The sequence below is a fragment of the Pinus tabuliformis genome, chromosome 8 (assembly GCF_031772625.1).
Source record: "Pinus tabuliformis cultivar Carrire ecotype Pingquan chromosome 8, CPIR1, whole genome shotgun sequence".
Lineage (NCBI taxonomy): Eukaryota > Viridiplantae > Streptophyta > Pinopsida > Pinales > Pinaceae > Pinus > Pinus tabuliformis.
Genome location: NC_142294.1, coordinates 1298332510 through 1298350741, shown reverse-complemented (window position 1 = coordinate 1298350741; position 18232 = coordinate 1298332510). Strand labels below are relative to the sequence as shown.

The following is an 18232-nucleotide window of genomic DNA, read 5'->3' as shown; positions in this document are numbered from 1 at the left end:
TTGGAAAAGTACACTACATCACTTGAGTTTGTTTCGACAAATATTTATCATTGTTTTTGGTTTCTAACTCCAAACTAACTTGTACACCTCACTCGGGTATTATTATTGGCAAGTTTTGGTGGTTATCTCGACAAGTTTATCCTTTATCTTTCAATTGACTCATGCACCCTCCTATTAGACTTCCATACATTAATTTCCAATGTCTTTTTAAAAGATTCGTTGTACTCTTCATCCATTCCATCCTAGGCTATGACTCATGTTGGTAACTAGAGATGTAAGTAAGACAAAACCCAACTCAATAAATGTAGATTAAAGAGAAAAGCAAGATATTTTTATGTAGAAATTAATTTCATAAACTTTAGAAGGACCTAGCATAGGGGGTATTTACTACAAAAGAGGTGAAGCGCATCTATCTATTAGCGAGGCACTGAGGGCTAACACAAGCGTTTTTTGTTACAATAAATGGATGAGAGGTGCAATTAAAAGGTCATATAAGGCCCAAAACCATGATGCACACCACTTGGAGCTTCTTAGTGTTTCTTTGAGACAAATTTCATGCATATGTTGAGTGCCTCCTTTGCATTGACTCCTTGTCCTTGGTTGAGGATCAGACTACCTAAAGCTAGGTTCCATCTTCCAAACAAATTTAGCATGTTGTTAGGATTTTGAGGTAACCTTACATATACCCTATATAAGACTTGAGATATTCTGGAATAACTTCTTCATATGAATCCAATATCATGTATAAGAGATGGATTTTAGATAGAGAATTGATCTATAATTTCCTAGTCCTCCATTTCTCATTCTTCCAATCCCATAATTCACTTTTTTAGTGCTTTCATGTCAAATATTTGAGTTAGTTTGTGATTGAGTGTTGGTGCTACTTAAATAATAATCATGTGACATTGTCCTTGAGTATTGTTAGATCATGGTTGCTTGGGAGTGGGAGCGGAGGGGAACATTTTCAAAAGCTCTTGGGTCGGGAGCGATTTTGGGAGCGAATTTTATATAATATATATTTTATATATTTGATGCATATATGTCAACAATAGCATGTAGAATGATGAATTGGTTATAAAAAACACAAAAACATGGATTAAAGTTTTAAACCATATAGCATCTTTCATCTTGTAGTTATAATCTTCATCAACCATAGGTCCACAAATTACAAGTTTCATTTATATAGCATGTAAGGGTGCACAAAACCAAAATAGCATCGAGTGCAATCTATCTCTGAACAGAAAATACATCAACAAATAGGCAGATGGCCTCTAGCATCCAAAAAAATCATGCTACAACAAATACCTACATATCATCAAAATCATTGCCTATATTGGGATCTTTGTTAATAATATCACCCTCTAAGCATTAACATAATATAGAAAAACCATAGCGTGTCAAGTCAAGATTTTTCTTGGTGCCCTTGATTCAATACGAGTTCCATACCTTAGTACATGACAAAATCCAATGGAAACATTGCAATTCCCCCAATCCTAAAATCCTGAAAAACTGATAAGTCTGTTGGATTTTGAGTGAGATACAAAATTCTACTTTCTCCATATGAAATCCAATGAGGTTGGAATCACTCACAAACATCCTGAGTCATTTCATGGTAATGTTAAAAATTTAAGTAAAATTATGACTTTTACTTTATGAATTTAACATTACCATGAATTGCATATCAATACTAGGGCCGTAGGCTTGAATATTAGGTTGTCCCACTCAAAATTCTTGTTTCTTTGAAAAAAAAAAATGTGTTTAGAACATCTGTGCAATTTTTTTCATGAAGAAAAGCAAGGAATGAATTTTTTTTAGCGGGTACACGATCCCTGGTCGCTCCCAATGCGCCCTCGCTCAGAGCGCTCTTCGGGAGCAGATTCAAGAGGCGGGGCCGCTCCCCCACAGCCCTGTATTAGAGTAATGCACTTCAATAGTGATTTCATGTGCCCTTGCACCCTTTTGAGTGTCAATTTGATATTTGTGGGCCTTCTATTCATATCACTGAATTGAGGAAGACACTCTTTTGCTGGCCAATCATTTGTTATGAATGGATTTAATGGTTTGATGTGGATTTTTTTTAATTGATGAGCTTCAAGTAACACTTTTCTCTATCAAATTTCTTCTCTTTTCTCTCCATGCCTATTGGATAAAAGGTAAGAATCAAAAGAACAATTTACTTCACTGGTTTTGATTATTTTACTTGCAGATATGTAAGTTTTTGTCGCAGTTCTGAAGTAGATTATACCAGGATTACGAAGGGTCAATGCTGATTTAAGATTTTAACAGGTAAATCTGAAGTTTACTCTCTGTTCTCAAGTATTTAAAACCTTAAAGCCACAAACTTGAATAACTCCAATGAGTACATTTTGCAGATCTGAAGTCTTTTGCAAGGTACACTGAAAGGTTTTTGGCTTCACATCACTAGAAATTTGCCCCAAGACTAAGCAAGAACTAATCCAGACATCAAAACAACACATTCTGTATGAAGTGACATTGGCACTCTCACCAATGCCCGTTCGACTCCTAGTTTCAAGTGATAACAGAAAATTTATGAACTGAACTTCAAAGGTTTTAGAAGCATGTCAAGGAAAAAATTTGACAAAGATACCTGTGGTACATGCTAATCTTTTAGTCGAACGGCTGAAACAAAAAGATGTTTGTCACCTATCTTTCCCATCTATAAAGTCCCCTATAGCTATCAATGTTTTGTCTCTTTATGGTGAATTCCCATTGGTGGCAATCATGTTAAAACGCAAATAAATGTGTTGGATTACCCCTGATCTTTACTCTTACATTTACTTAAAAGTTAAAACTTAACTAGAACGTATTTGACATGTTTTGTGAAAAACAATGTCATTTACGATTTAAGGTTTGAATGTGATTGGCAAACAATGAACAATTTCTAGCTCCAATAGATGAATGGCAATCCTCCTCGAGCTCCGACGACCAATAAATAATCTCTACCAAATCCAGTCCTCGTGCAACGCATGGCTCCAATGCTCATAATCGCTCAAATGCTCCCATGCAAATGAAAAGTCACTTTTGGGGGACGTTTATAAGGTAAGCCCATTTTGTTTAGGCACTTTAGGTGGGAGGTTTATAAGGCAAGCCAATTTTATTTGGGCACTTCAGGTTTTACGTTTTCAAAAAAAAAAAACTTTTCAGAAAGTCAAATTTCTTGGTGGGGGCAGGGGGTGACGTCTTGATGTCCCCCACACGTTCCCCAAATGTGAAACGTCCTTGAAATCCACAGAAACATTTCGCCTTGAATTTTGTCAAGCTTTAAAAAATGAGGACGCTGGGAAACATTCAGTTGAAGTTTTGGTGTCCCATCCATGCAAGGAGCAAGGGCAGTGTGCCTCCAACACTCGGGAATGTATCCACATGTAACACTGCTATACTATGTTAATCTTGAATAAAAATTCACCTTCAAATACACAACTGCATGCTCCAGAGTAAAGTGTTAGTGATTTTCTCAAAACAAAATAACTTGTTGGATTTTCTCAAAACAAAATAACTTGTTGCACCAAAAGAAGTGAAGTGCTCTTACAGGCCAAGGCTGAAGGCACGTCAACTCTTATGCGGATAAAATAAAATGGTTAAAAAAATGAAGTTTAATGTCAAAAAGACATGACAAGAAGTATAAATAGATTAATTAATTAATTAACATAAAAAATAAATATTTAGCATAATAAATAAATAAAAAAGCATATATAAATCTTAAGCCCTGTTATAGCCCTGATATCCTGATCTTTTAAGGAGATATATTTGGACTTGTGCGTTTTTATCTCTTCCGTACCTAATAGATCCGGGTTAAAATGGATCACTGCCAGTCATATCCAGCAATGTTTCGTGGCTGATCGCACACAAGACTACCCGCTAAAAGTTGCATTCATCATTTCACAAGTACCCTGCAGTATTATTGGCAGTCCTCTAAAAACTACTCAATTATATTACTGTTAACCTAATATGCAGATTAGGCAGCTAACTGCCTTACAAGTTTACTGTTCCTCATCCTTTTGCTATCGCTATGCTGTTACTGATAACTAATTTTCATGCTAGTACTGAGTTTCGCCTCAACCTAGCTTCAGAGATTCACCACAAATATTTCGGATGATAACTACAATTCCGATTAAGGTTTAGAGTTCGAGATGCTGAAATTAAATTTAAACCAACCTTCACATTATTGCTATCGCTGTGCTGTTACTTATAACTACTTTCCATGCTAGTACTGAGTTTCGCCTTAACCTAGTTTCAGGCATTTACCACAAATATGTCCGATGATAAAGATTTTACTCTACAATTCCGATTAAGGTTTCGAGTTCCAGATGCTGGAATTAAATTTAAACTAACCTTCACATTATTCAAACAGCGAGCTGTTTATTATCAATGGACTTAACTTTGATGTAGCTCAATCAAGTCCGCAGATTGCGGCGTTACTGAGAAATAAACGGGGAGGAGCTGAAGAATAAGCGATACTTACTATGGCAAGGGCCGTAATGGATTCATTGACCCATCTGTTCTCCTCCAGCAAATGTCCCAGTATGATACACAAGCACAGAATTGTGACGAATAACGAAATGGCCACCACATGAAGATGATCGGTGTCGTTCGAAAATCCCGCCCTAATCAGAAGCGACTGAAATGATCCACTGTCAATAACCGTCCCCATTCTTGAAGCAAAGCTCTGCAGTAAGTCTCGAGCTGGATTCTTCTCAGCTCAACGGTATCCTTATTTATCTTGAACTTGCGGAGGACTCGAGGTGCTCAGCTTCCATTGATATTCAGCTCTGAATTGCAAAAAGGCAGTCCCGCATGAAACGATGAGAAGTCTGAAAATCTGGTTCCAACACGGTGATTTAACGAATCTTTTGGATATAAGAACGAAAATGACGAAAACGGAATCAGGAAAACACCTGCGTAGGAATTGAGATGAAGGGGTTCGCTCTCAGAATGACGAACAACGGGCTGCTATCTAAATACGTATCAAAACATTCCCCACTCTGGCACTCACTATCAGCCATAAGCTTCTGTGATTCTGGAACATAGTACACAGCTGTCACATCAGAAGGCAACCGCCTCATTCATCGGCCGTACTGTGCCATGAGTCAAGTATAACTGGCGGAGCCACTGGAGCCCGCCTCTGCCCGTACAAATATACTTGTTATGACTTTAAAATTAGTATATAACCGGAGGTTCTCTTTCAAGGCTCCCTATCAACATGATTTCCATTCCCTTTACATTCCGAAAAGTGACATGATCCTTATGTCAGCGTAGGAAAAGTAACATGATCCTTATGATATTCGGACTGGTGATAGTTGGGTGTTTCGTGTGTTTTTTTGGTTTGTTTTTTTTTTTAATTTCAAATTAAAAGGTGAATAATTTATATTTACCTTTTTTTGTAAAATTAGTTTAAATATAAACCGTAAAAAAAATTATCATGATTTAGTGGTTAAATTAGTAGTGGGGTATTTATTAGTAGCTGTTATCTATAAATGTAAGTTGATTCATTATTGTTATTCAAGGAAAACCACACTACTTGGAATTTCTTGCTAATAGTAGTAAGGAGACAAATTTTCACTCTTATAGGTCTTGGGTCAAGCTTTCACTCTTATAAGTCTTGGGTCATTAACATGTTTCCTTATGTCCTAGGAAGACAAACTTTTAGCCAAACAAAAACAGCTTTAAGCCATACTCTAGGCTCATTTGTTTATCATTGTGTGTAACTCCTTACAATTAAAATTATTTATACAGTAATTTTTATTTTTCATAAAAATGTGTTTATCATTTATTTATTTATATTAGTTATAAATATGAGATCAAGTAGTATATAAGTTTTAATCATTATACTAATAAATGTTAAAGACAATAATTAGAATGATTGAGAGGCTGGCAGCTAGCTCTTGGGATAATCTATTTAGCGAGGGGTTTGTCGAGAAGCTAGGAGCATTTATTTTGAAGTTTCACAGAAAAAGGGCCGAATACATCAATCAGATGAAGAAGCAATATGTCCCATAGGCTATCTTTAGCCTTGTGACGTTCAAAATAATTTCTCTCTTTCTTTCTTTGTCCCTCCCGTTGAAAAGTAGAAAGAATCTTTAGCCTTGTGACGTTCAAAATAATTTCTCTCTTTCTTTCTTTGTCCCTCCCGTTGAAAAGTAGAAAGAATATATGCACTCAGTAATATATTTTTTTACTTTCACGTACTTAACCCTTCTCTCTATATAAAGCTAATATGAAATGATTTTATGAAAGTGAACATTGAAATATTTGATTCATAGGTAACATTGAATTTTTCTTTTTGTTATTAATAATATTTTTAAATATCAAATCTCAACTCTAGGTTAACCTTGAAAAGAATTATATATCTCAATCTTTTTTTTTAGAAAATCTAACTAAAATTTCTATTGGTATTCAATATAAAATCAGATTACAACTGATATTTTTTGAAACAGTTTGTGGACCTTGTCCACCATACCAAGACTTGCCAGCATCGCAAACCCAAAAATGACTACTAATTTGGCAAAAAAATGACAAACAATTATGCTAGAGTGAATAGGTAGCCTCAAGAACTGACCAATCTTACAAAAAAACAAATTCTGACAGGTTTGTATAACCACTAGATTGTTGATCTCCATGAAAGTAAAGACAAAAAACAAAGATGATATAACAGATTGAGGCATAAGAATTAAGACAACACGAGAGCAGTTCCACATAGCAGTAAGTCAAATAGAGAGTCATTCATCTAGAATGATCATTAGTTGTTTTAGAGAGGAATCTGCATTGACCATGTTGATGGGGGTAGTGTTGATAACCGCTTCTCCATTCTAAGGTGCAGTGGAATTTGTATCCGAGTATCTGGTGATGTAGCGCTCTATTTTATTCAAGCACACTGTCATGTCGTCTATGTCATATCAGATGTCACTCATTATCCTTTCATTTCCTCTTGGCCAACAAAGAGCTTATAGTTTTCCACTTGTTTATCCCATAACACCGTGTGCGGCAGACTATCCATCTATTTATATTGAAATATCGAGTACAAGAAGTATAACCTTCGCTTCCTCCATAAATTATATATCTCCATCATAATGAGTTATATAAAACACCTTTTAATACAACAATCCATATGTAAATATGAATTGTTGCCACCCAACAGAAGAATGATCAATTGTTAATCACATGTAATTATTTTCTTAATTATCATCATTTTTAAATTACAGCTAATTTTTCTCTCTCTTGACCCAAGTTTATAATCTATAACATCTTTAAACTTGGATATTAAATTTTAACTTAATTTTTAAATCATCTGACATGTCATTAGTTTGGGTTTAATACCTAAGTTGTAATTGAATACATATCTTCTTATCTCTCCATTAAGATGTTTGTACATGTTGATGCCCAAAACTACATTAAAAATTCATGTATCATGATTAGCCAGTTATTCAAACTAATAAAGTCTTGTTAATAATCTCTTCAAAAATCTCAAAACTCGAACAAGCTTGTACTACTCAAAATTCAAGCCTAGTGAGTATATTGCTTTGCAAAAGCAAAGACCACGTCCCAGAAAAATTGAATGTAACGATCTGCAAAGTTTTACATGAAATGTAGCATATGGAAACTAGCCATTAAAAATAGGGGAATGCTCCAATTTATGCCAAAGGAAAACAATCCACTAACTTAGCTGCCTAATGGAATTGAATGTCAAAGCTTTCCTCATTGAGATGTAGGACAAGAAGAGGGAACCAGTTGTATTTGTCATAAGTGATATGTAATTTTAGGTAATCTATATTGTGGGTATTTTTGGAAAACAAGTTGTTTGTTTGTCAATTTGAAATCTTTGTCGAGATGATTATTCAAAAAAAATAATATGTTTTCAAATATGTTTCTAATTTATATATATAATAATGATGTAAATATAAAAAATTTAAAATTTTAAAATTATTTGTTTATATATTATTATTATATTTATTTTAAATATATTTTTTAAAATAATTGTTGAATTAATAGAAGAATTGTTTTTGGTAAAATCTAAGACCAAATTATAGTGATTATCATTATTTATTCCAATATCGAGATACTCAATTTTTTCTTGCCATTTCATTTTTATAAGATTTGTTAATCATAATTTTCAACTTGTTCAATGTTTTGCCAGACAAATTAACATGAAGAAAAAATTAAACTAACTACCTACCATTCCAATTGAATTATTATCATTTAACCATTTAAAATAATTTTAAAATATATATTTAAAAGTATTATAATTTTTTCCAGAATTAAATATTAACATAAATCTATTTTATAAATTATTATTACTATTATAAAAATAATGCATTTAATAAAACTATTTTATATATTATTATTACTATTATAAACCTAATACATTCAATAAAAATATTTTATAGATTATTATTATATTTTATAATATATTCAATAAAACTATTTTATTTCTTAATAGATTCTTAAATTCTTAATGGTTTATAAATGGTTATTATTATAATAAAAATAATATATTCTTAAATGAAAATTTTTATTTAGAATAATAAATTAAAATATAAATAATTTAAAATTAATGCGTATATTTGATTATTATAGAGTTTAATTCTATAACTTTATATAGATGAATTAAAAACATTTCCATATAAAAGAGTAAAGTAAAGTTTACGTAATTTGTTTAGAAGTGATTTTGGTTTTAAGTTTAATTAAACGTTGTAAGGCATAAATTTGAGAAGCATTGTGACATATAAAGAATCATTGAAGATAAAAATCAGTAAACAAAATGCCTTTCAAAAGTAGAAGATAAAGAGAAAACACTTACATTATGCCAAATTGATCGATTTTATAACATTTCCAAAATAGATTGCCTCTTAATCTTCAAAGATGGGCTTTCAAGTTTCAATAGCAAATATTTGACATATTTTGAAAAAATACATGGAAAGTAATATATTCAGAGCTACAAATGACACTGATCCAGTGATAAGATAGAGACCTCAGAAACTGCCCATGCTCAACCTATTGGAACATACTTTTGCTCCTGAATACGTGCAGGTTGTGTTATTTAACTATTTGTTTTTAATCTGTTGCATTTGTTTGTCCTTTGAAAGAGACTGAACGACCCTAGAAATATAAGAGATGAGGGAATCACCCTTGGGAAATACTTATGCAAAAGTGTTGATTCATGAGAGACTAACCATATATGGAAGAAGTCATTTATATATAGGAATTCAAACAAATAATTGAATATCTAATGCAACTTACAAAGCCAAAACCCCGAGTCCTATAAATAGGTCCAACCATTGCATAGTTGCATTGTGAAGCTAGAAAAATGCAAATATAAGGAATCTCATCGAAAATGGTAGCAATTGTGCCTTTTGAGAGAGCCTCTCCAGCTTCCTCTACTGTTGAAATTTTTTTAAGATTTTCGTTGGCTATGTGCAACTGCTCTTGTAGGTATTCACCTACAAAAGTGCCTTCCTGATACCTTATTAGTGCTCCACTGACGCAAAGAGATTCAACATCTTTAGTAGCAGGATTCAACTTTTGTACTGTAAGAATAGATGTCAAATTGGCCGTATAGCTTGATGTTAGAATCAGAACTATGAATAGCCAGATTACAAGCATCGATCGAGACAAACTGCTCACTAACTTCACCCCTGTAGTACAATTTATAAACAGGGACAAAAAACTTCATCTAAAGCCATCTAAATAGTGACATTGTGCTTTTATATATTTCAAACAATAGAATAAAACAAAGCAAATCTCTCTTACTGTGAGAGAAAACCAACATTGAGAAAGAAAACTTGGAACAACAGGGCAAACAGAAAAGAGGAAAAGTCAGCTTACTGGAGACTAACGCCACAAACATAAATAAAACTATGCGCAAATGATGAATTGAGTATTAAGAGTAAATTATCGTGGGTAGAATACCATAGTAGAGTCACCACTTGGTCTCTGGGTTTTCCTCTGAACTCGGGATTTACCCTATGCTAGAATAGCCATATTACGCATCTTGTGAATATAAAAATGTTGTTATTATGCACCACATACCTATTGTAAAAGGCAATAGGAAGGGCCAAGCATTATTTGCTTCATCTGCCTTAACATGAACTACCATCACTAGATGAATGGTTGCGAGAAATTGGCATAGTTACTTCAGTTAGCTAAAATTGTGATATCACCCACAACTGCATCAAATTTTTGTCAACCAATCTTGAAATCAATATCGACATGAGTTGAATTCTTGGTAATCAGAAGAATTTGAAATCTAATAATTCAACGGGCTATAGAAGGTACCTTGAGATGAACTTGATAGACAAGGTCATCATAGTAGTGTGTATGGTTGTACTCCCAGTAGGGAATGAGATCATAAGGCAGTGCATAATCCAGTCTATTCACAACCGCCTCAAATACGTCTATACAGAAACCAGTCACGTTGCTTCGAGTACGGTTACTGTCAAATGCAACTGTGACAAATTCAATGAACCCATGTTTTATGGGAACTCCAATTTAAAATACAACTTACTCTAAAACTCGAGTTGTGCCCAATGCAAACTTTACACGAATGAGATTGAATTTGTCTAAGCGCAGATGATCAATTCCACTCCACTAGTTTACCATGGTTAAGGAAACACCTGGAATTAGTGCCGAGCAAGGGTGAGGTTGACCTGCTACGTCGTGAGTCTTATAATTTGTAACTAAATTAATACCGGTCGAATTAATCTGATGGCTCAAACTATTTTAATTATCTAGCACCTAAATCAGGGCACACCTTTCATGCTTATTAAAGGCTTTACACCTTTCAATGTCTCCCTATTTTATTCTTAAAGAAAACCCTTTGATCCATAGATTTGAATCCAGTAGTTGTTCAAATGGAATTAGTTAAATACATTTTAATATTAGAACACTCCATTATGTTCTACAATCTGTACTACATCTTTATTACCATGCACTATTCTTATTTTGCACTAGCTTAATATTCAATGTATATGTGCTTATGAGTATTGTTTGACAAGAGGGATTCACATTCGGAAGGGTCGGAATCCGCTCAACTCACGAATGATGTCAACATTAGGGTTGTTCGCCTTTTAATTGTTGAACATCCAATGGACTTGTCAAGAAATACTAATTAAAATTGTTCTTGTGTGGCAAGCATGCCAAGTTTTCTAACATACTCCCCACAGGAACTCGTTGATCTGTGCTAAGTTTAGCATTGTTTCCATGAATACCTCCTCTAATATGCTGCTCTTTTGAATTGTGTTTTCGTTGACCTCTAACATGCAGATACTTTCCTTGCCAAATATTTGCCCAAACTCTCATGCAAATATTGAGCAAGAAACTCGCTCATATGTGCTAAGTTTAGCATTGTTTCCTTGAATACCTCCTTTAATATGCTTCATGCAAATACTTTCGTTGCTGAATATTTGAATATTTGCCCAAATCTCATGCAAATATTGAGCAAGAAAAAAGTTCCTTTAATATGTTTTTTTTTAGTTGTGTTTTTCATTGACCTCTGGCATGTAGCTACTTTCTTTGCTAAATATTTGCCCAAATTCTCATGCAAATATTGAGCAAGAAAAAAGTTCCAAGAATATCCTCATGCCCGAAGATGAGGTCGAACCTCCGCTTTACTGGGTAGAATCAACACAGAAAAATTTAGCATGCTTGCCAACTATATCTAAAGAGGTTGAATTAGTATACAAACTCTAGAGCATTAACATAGGTAGGTTCAACTTGGTTTTTCCTTATAAGCCTAAACCGTTACTAAGGATCTTGTACCTCCATATCCTTGTAGGCCTAAACCATTCTTAAAGCAAAACCTCGCGATCTACTTTGACCAGAAATCAATTAAAATAATTTATTTGGAAACTCTAGCCTATTCAACAACCCCAAAAGATGCAGGATTGAATGTTGCCCTACAGAAATGCAGAACCCATTATTCAACTCATGAATCGTTGTAACCTCACCCTACTCCTTAACCCTTTCTCCCTTGTGACCCGTTCCAACCATAAATCCATAAATATAAATATTGTTATAAAACAAAATATTATGACAAAGATAACTAAGGTATGATAATGACAACCATAAATCCACAAATATAAATATTGTTATAAAGCAAAATGTTATGACAAAGATAAATAAGGTATGATAATGACAAGATTAAACTTTTACATGTCACAATCTTATGACAACATTTTCGAATCAGTATATTTGTCCATATTTACAAGACAATTAGTCTTTAAAATTTAATAAATTTTATTATGTTAGGTGAGATTAATTATCTTTATTTTATTTTATTCCATAAAGATATATTAAAATATATTAATATTAATTTTATAACAATACTCTTATCGTAATTGTGTATAAATTATTTGTCAATTTTATATTATTTAATTTTTGTATTCATAATTTTGTTCGAAAGTTATTATGATATTGACTTAAAACACTATAAATTATTTGTCAATTTTATATTATTTAATTCTTGTATTCATAATTTTGTTCGTAAAGTTATTATGATATTGACTTAAAGCACCTTTCAGGTTACCAATTTTCAAAAATAAATTTATGATAATAAATTTATGATAAAAAGTTATAATTCACCTTTTTGTACTATTAAAAAAACATTATCCTATTCAAACAAGCATCTATAAAATATATTCTGATTTGAATTGGGAAGATGAAAACTTAATAACGTACATTAACGAAAAGTTATGACCGTATCTTTTCGGTATGGCTATTTCTAAAATATTTTTAATATATAGTAACAGATTGTGCCAGAAGATGTTTTCATTCGGTTAAGTAGTAGTTTTTTTTGAAAGTAAGAAAGTTAATGGTTTAAGATCTGGAGATATTTGGTAAGAGTGAAAGTCGATTCTTTATGAATTACTAGTAATTAATTTTAGGTTGCATAATTTTCCTTGAATGATGGTGATGAATTAACTTATATTCATAAATATCAGTGAGTAATGATTGTCCCGTTATTAATTTCACAACAAAATTATAATAAATTTTCTCATTTAATATATATATATGATGATGATGATGGTTTCACTGAGACTAAACTTTGGTCTATCGAACCTAAAGAAACAAATTATTTAGTTTGATTTAAGATTTTATTCTTATGCTCAAAAAGCTTGGAAAGAAGCCTCCCGAGCTCACTATAATTTTGACATCGTAAAAGGCTAGGAAGGTCAGTGTTGCGACAAAGATTATGAAACTGAGGTCTAATGTGGTTGTATGCGGCACACTCTAAGAGGAAGTGGTTTTCATCCTCGATATATATAATTTTATTATTTTTTAATCTAATATATTTCATTATATTTAAAAAATAAATAAAATTTTAGTCAATTTAAAACTAAAATGAGATTTTAACTATTTACTAAATACCAAAAATCTCATCCAATTATCACTAAAATTACCCGACATACATACATATATTATATATTATAGACGATACTAAAATACAATTGTATTTTAACTGCTCGATACTACGCGGGGGCTCTGATGGGTTTCTCGCGTCGCGTTCGCAAGGGGCTAGGATAACCTAGCCGCAGGAGCTGCAGGAAATCGGGAGACTCGCCGGAACGATTAGCGCAGAACAGGGATCGGGGTTGGTTCCCCGTCGGACAGACAGCGACTGCGGTTATCTAGAGTTGACCGGTATGGAGGACTGCGAAGCTACGGAGCTTGTGGATTACTCCGCGGATCCACTAGAGGGGATCGCCATCTTTGGAAACCCTACCGCCTCGCCCGATCCAGCTGTTGAATATTCAGCCGCCCAGGACACCCTACCTGTGGTTTCTCTGCCATCTCCTTCCTCATCCCCTGCTCTGGAAGCCCCGCCCCTTTCTCCAGGGACTGCCCACCTCCTATCCTCACTATCCTCCGACGCCTTAGCATTCGATCTGCTATCCCCGCCTCGAATCGAACCTCTCTCTGCACCTATTGAAATTAGGGCATCAGCGGACATCCCCATCGCACCTGCAGAGAATAGGGCATCCGCCGAAAACCCTCCCGCACCGGGCGCGTCAAGGGCTGTAGCAGAAAAACCCTTGAATGAAGAAGGATTAAGGCCCTCGGGCAGCTTCAGCTCGCCGGCCCTCAGCGCACAGCCCTCAAAATTCTCATTTGGGGTCGGGGTCACAAACCCACTTGAAGATCATCCGACGGCTCCGCGCTCGAAGAAGAAATCGAGGTGCATAAGGGAAACAGTTAAAGACATTTCTGTAACATTTGGAGATCCCTCAAATTTCGAAGAATCTATGGCTCTGGCTCGCACGGTTCTGGTAGGTCATGTGCGGGGACGCACATTCTCGGCGGACAGATTGAAACTTTGGGTGAAAGAAATTTGGGGCACGCTATTCACTGAATTGCCGGACGTACAAGAACTCCCAAGGGGATGGTTCTCCCTCCACTTCGCAAAAGAAGACCACACGAATACTGTACTGGCACAGTACTGGCACATAGAAATGGCACCAGTGCTTCTGAAGAGGTGGAGCCCCCTATTTGATCCGGAGCGTGAACAGATTGGAGCTGGCCCCCTATGGGTGAGATTGCCGGGTTTACCCCTGCAATACTGGAATGAGGAAGCATTTGTTAAGATTGGGAATGCGCTGGGTACGTATTTGGATCACGATCGATCCTATAAGGAGACCAACAAACGAATCCTTGCTAGAATCCTGGTTCATCTGGACACCAGGGAGGGATTAGAAGCAAAAATGACTCTGCGATGGGGAAAATTTAGCAGAACTCAGATATTGGATTACGAAGGAGTCCCCTTCAGATGCAACCGTTGCCACCAAGTCGATCATTTGTATAAGGACTGCCCTCTGAACAACTCTCAGGAAGGATCTCCAAAACCTTCTCCAATTGTCTCCGGCAGCGCCCCCCACATCACATCCCATTCGCCCCAGAGCAGCGCGGGACCTCGCGGTGAACCTGCAAAATTGGATAAGCGAAAGATTGCCCCACCTTCGCCTCCGCTGACCAAGGCACGAGCAGCAGCAGCGGCCGCGCAATTGTCGGAAAGCTCTCCTATCCCTCTTACAATCTCATCTGATATCTCTTTTGTTCTTGAAAATTCTGTGGCATGCTCGATGGTTCAGTGTGATATCCCCCCTCCCCCTCCACCTAATTCCACCGCTCCACCCTCACTGCCCTTTTCATCCTCGCCCTCTTCGCCATCATCATCCAGATCGGGCCCATCCCATCCATACTCCCTTCGCCCTCGTCCTTCACATCCGGAGACTTCTGAATCCCTTTCTGGGCTGGGTATTGTCCCTCTTGGCCCTGGGTTCCTCTCTACCCGGGGTTGCAAATCATATCTCAACAAGGCCATTAGGCATGCTGGCGCGGAAGTGGCAGCTGGGCGTCAAGCCACTATTGACGAGGTCCTTAGAGCAACAAAACCCCCTAAGATTGGCCCCCCATGAAGTGCCTATCTTTCAACTGTAGGGGTCTAGCTAGCTCCCCAAAAAAGCTAGCTCTCAAACGACTTTTCGAGGTCGAACTTCCCGATATCATTCTCCTACAAGAAACCCTGGGATCTGCAGAGTCTGCTACTCGAGCCCTAGCCTCAGTAGGGGCCCGATGGAACTTCATCGCTTCTGATGCCATGGGCAGATCGGGTGGCCTGGCGTTAGGATACGACCCCAGAACTATCAGGCTGGACACATCTTGGGGCGGTCATGGATACCTAGGAGCTGATATATTCTCTATTGAACTTGGCCTATCCCTTCGTATTGTCAACATTTACGGGCCTTGCCATCAGAGGGAAAAATTTTGGAGTCACCTTCTCAGCTGCAACCTACTAACATTGGACCACACCATCATTGGAGGGGACTTGAATTTCTCCCTAGGATTCAGTGAGTCATGGGGCTCATCGGCCCAGATCGACCCCATTACAAACTTCATGAGAAGGTTACTGGAGCAGCATGACTTCATTGACATTCCCTTGCAGAAGCCACAACCTACGTGGAGAAATAGAAGGATAGGTTTGGCTGCTCTGGCCCGCAGATTGGATAGATTCTTGCTAAAGGGACCCCTGGTTCATCATCTGCACTCATACAAATAGTGGGTAAGCACTGGAGGTATCTCTGATCACTCCCCTATTGCCATGGAATTCCTGGGTCCACATCAAAAACCCAAAGCTCCTTTTAAGTTCAATCATACGTGGCTTCAAGACCCCTGCTTCTCAAACCTGATCACTGCATACTGGAGAGCACACCCCATTGATCGTGAATCCTCGATGGCAAGGGGATTCGTTAAAAACCTTATTGGGCTCAAGCATATAGCGATCAACTAGGCAAAGGAGAAGAAGAAAAGAGAGGATGAGCAGCTCATCAAGGTGGAAGAGGACCTAAATGTACTACTGGACGAAAGAAACTTAGGATTCATATCTCAGGCCGACAAGGCTCGCCTCGTGGAGCTGGAGAACCAGAAGAATTTGATACTCAAGGGTAGGGAGGAATCTATCAGACTTCGCAGCCGAGCCACTTGGCTAAAAGCCGGAGATGAGAACACCAGATTCTTCCACAACTTTGCCAAAGGAAGGAAAGCGGCGAATACCATATGGAACCTTCCCCTCCCCGAGGGGGGTCTAGCGAATTCCTTCAACAAGCTCTCATATCTGGGTACCTCTCACTTTAGGGGCCTATACAAGAACCTTGAAGGCACAAATCTGGCGGAGATCATCAATGTTGCCACTCACTTTCCCGGATTCGTTGAGGCGGAGGAATCAGAGGACCTTGAAGCCCCCGTCACTATGGCAGAACTGGAGAGTACTATCAAATGGTTCCAGAAGGAAAAGAGCCCAGGACCGGATGGATGGACTATAGAATTCTACATTGCCTTCTTTGAACTTCTGGGTGAGGATATTCTAAAGGTTGTGGAGGAAAGCAGGACCTCGAGCAGTCTCTACAATGCCATTAACTCTACTTTCATCGCCCTTATTCCTAAATCTGACAACCCATCCTCTTTTGATGACTTTCGCCCCATATCCCTCTGTAATGTCCTCTATAAGATCATCTCTAAGACCATAGCCAATCAGATCAAGCCCATTCTATCCAGACATATATCCCCTCAACAATTCGCATTCCTGGAAAACAGGCAGATCCATGAAGCCATTGGCTCGGCACAAGAGGCGATACATTCCATCTGGACCAAACATCTCAAGTGTATTCTGCTGAAGATAGATCTATCCAAGGCATTTGACCGTGTGAGTTGGCTATACATAAAGATGATCCTGATTCATACTGGCTTCCCCCCTACCTTAATTAACTGGATCATCGCTTGCATCACCTCTCCCACTTTCAGCATCTTGATCAATGGATCAACCTCTCACTTCTTTCATTCTGAAAGAGGGCTGCGACAGGGCTGTCCCCTCTCGCCACTACTCTTTCTTTTGGTTATCGAAGCGCTGAGCAGGCTTCTCATCTCTGCAAAAAGGGAGGGGACTATCAGAGGCCTCAGAATCTCGGATGCATGCTTCCTCACTCACCTCCTATTTGTAGACGATGTCCTGATTCTCCTGGATGGCAGTGTACAGGACTCAACCTCCTTCATCCGTATACTTGACCTCTTCTCCAAAGCTACAGGCATGGAAGTGAACAGATCAAAGTCCTCTATCACCTTGACTGGTACTTCGGTCAATGAAGCGCATGTAGCCAGACAGGCTTTCCCTTACACCACACAGCCACTGGACAGGGGCCTAAAATATCTGGGATACTGGCTGAAACCAACAAATCAAAAGATCGTTGACTGGGTATGGCTAGTAACAAAAATTGAAAAAAGGCTAACTTGTTGGAGCCACAGATATCTCTCAAGGGCTGGGAGACTTACCCTGATCAAATCTGTCCTTGAAGCTACTCCAGTATTCTGGATGGCACTGGCATGGATACCTCGGAACATTCTGGCAAAACTTCAGCAGCTTTGCAACAGATACTTATGGGCGGGCAATCAAGACAAGCGTACCTTCGCCTGGATTGGCTGGAACAAGATCACCTTACCTAAGAAATGGGGAGGTTGGGGGTTGAAGGAGCTCCCCATCTTCGCTAAAGCGCTAGCAGGAAAAATGGGATGGGCCCTACTGACGACCCAAAGTTTATGGACCAGCATTACATTCCATAAATACATCTGGCCACTCAGCATCAGTGACTGGGTTAGACTCCCTGCATGGAATAGAACTGGTATATCTTCAATATGGAAAGCCCTATTACACTCTCTACCTCTCATTAGGGAC

General features: G+C 37.3%; 1 protein-coding gene across 1 annotated transcript in view; it reads right to left on the bottom strand.

The window, feature by feature from the left end:
• LOC149240215 (sodium/hydrogen exchanger 4-like) overlaps positions 1-5135 on the bottom strand; it is a 369919-nt gene extending 364784 nt beyond the window's left edge. Inside the window, exons 1-2 of the mRNA XM_089373646.1 lie at positions 4917-5135; positions 4484-4790 (exon numbers count right to left, since the gene is read on the bottom strand). Of these exons, the coding sequence (XP_089229772.1) occupies positions 4484-4672 (189 nt within the window). The 5' untranslated portion in view covers positions 4673-4790; positions 4917-5135. The remainder of the gene's footprint in view (positions 1-4483; positions 4791-4916) is intronic.
• Positions 5136-18232: the final 13097 nt, after the last annotated feature.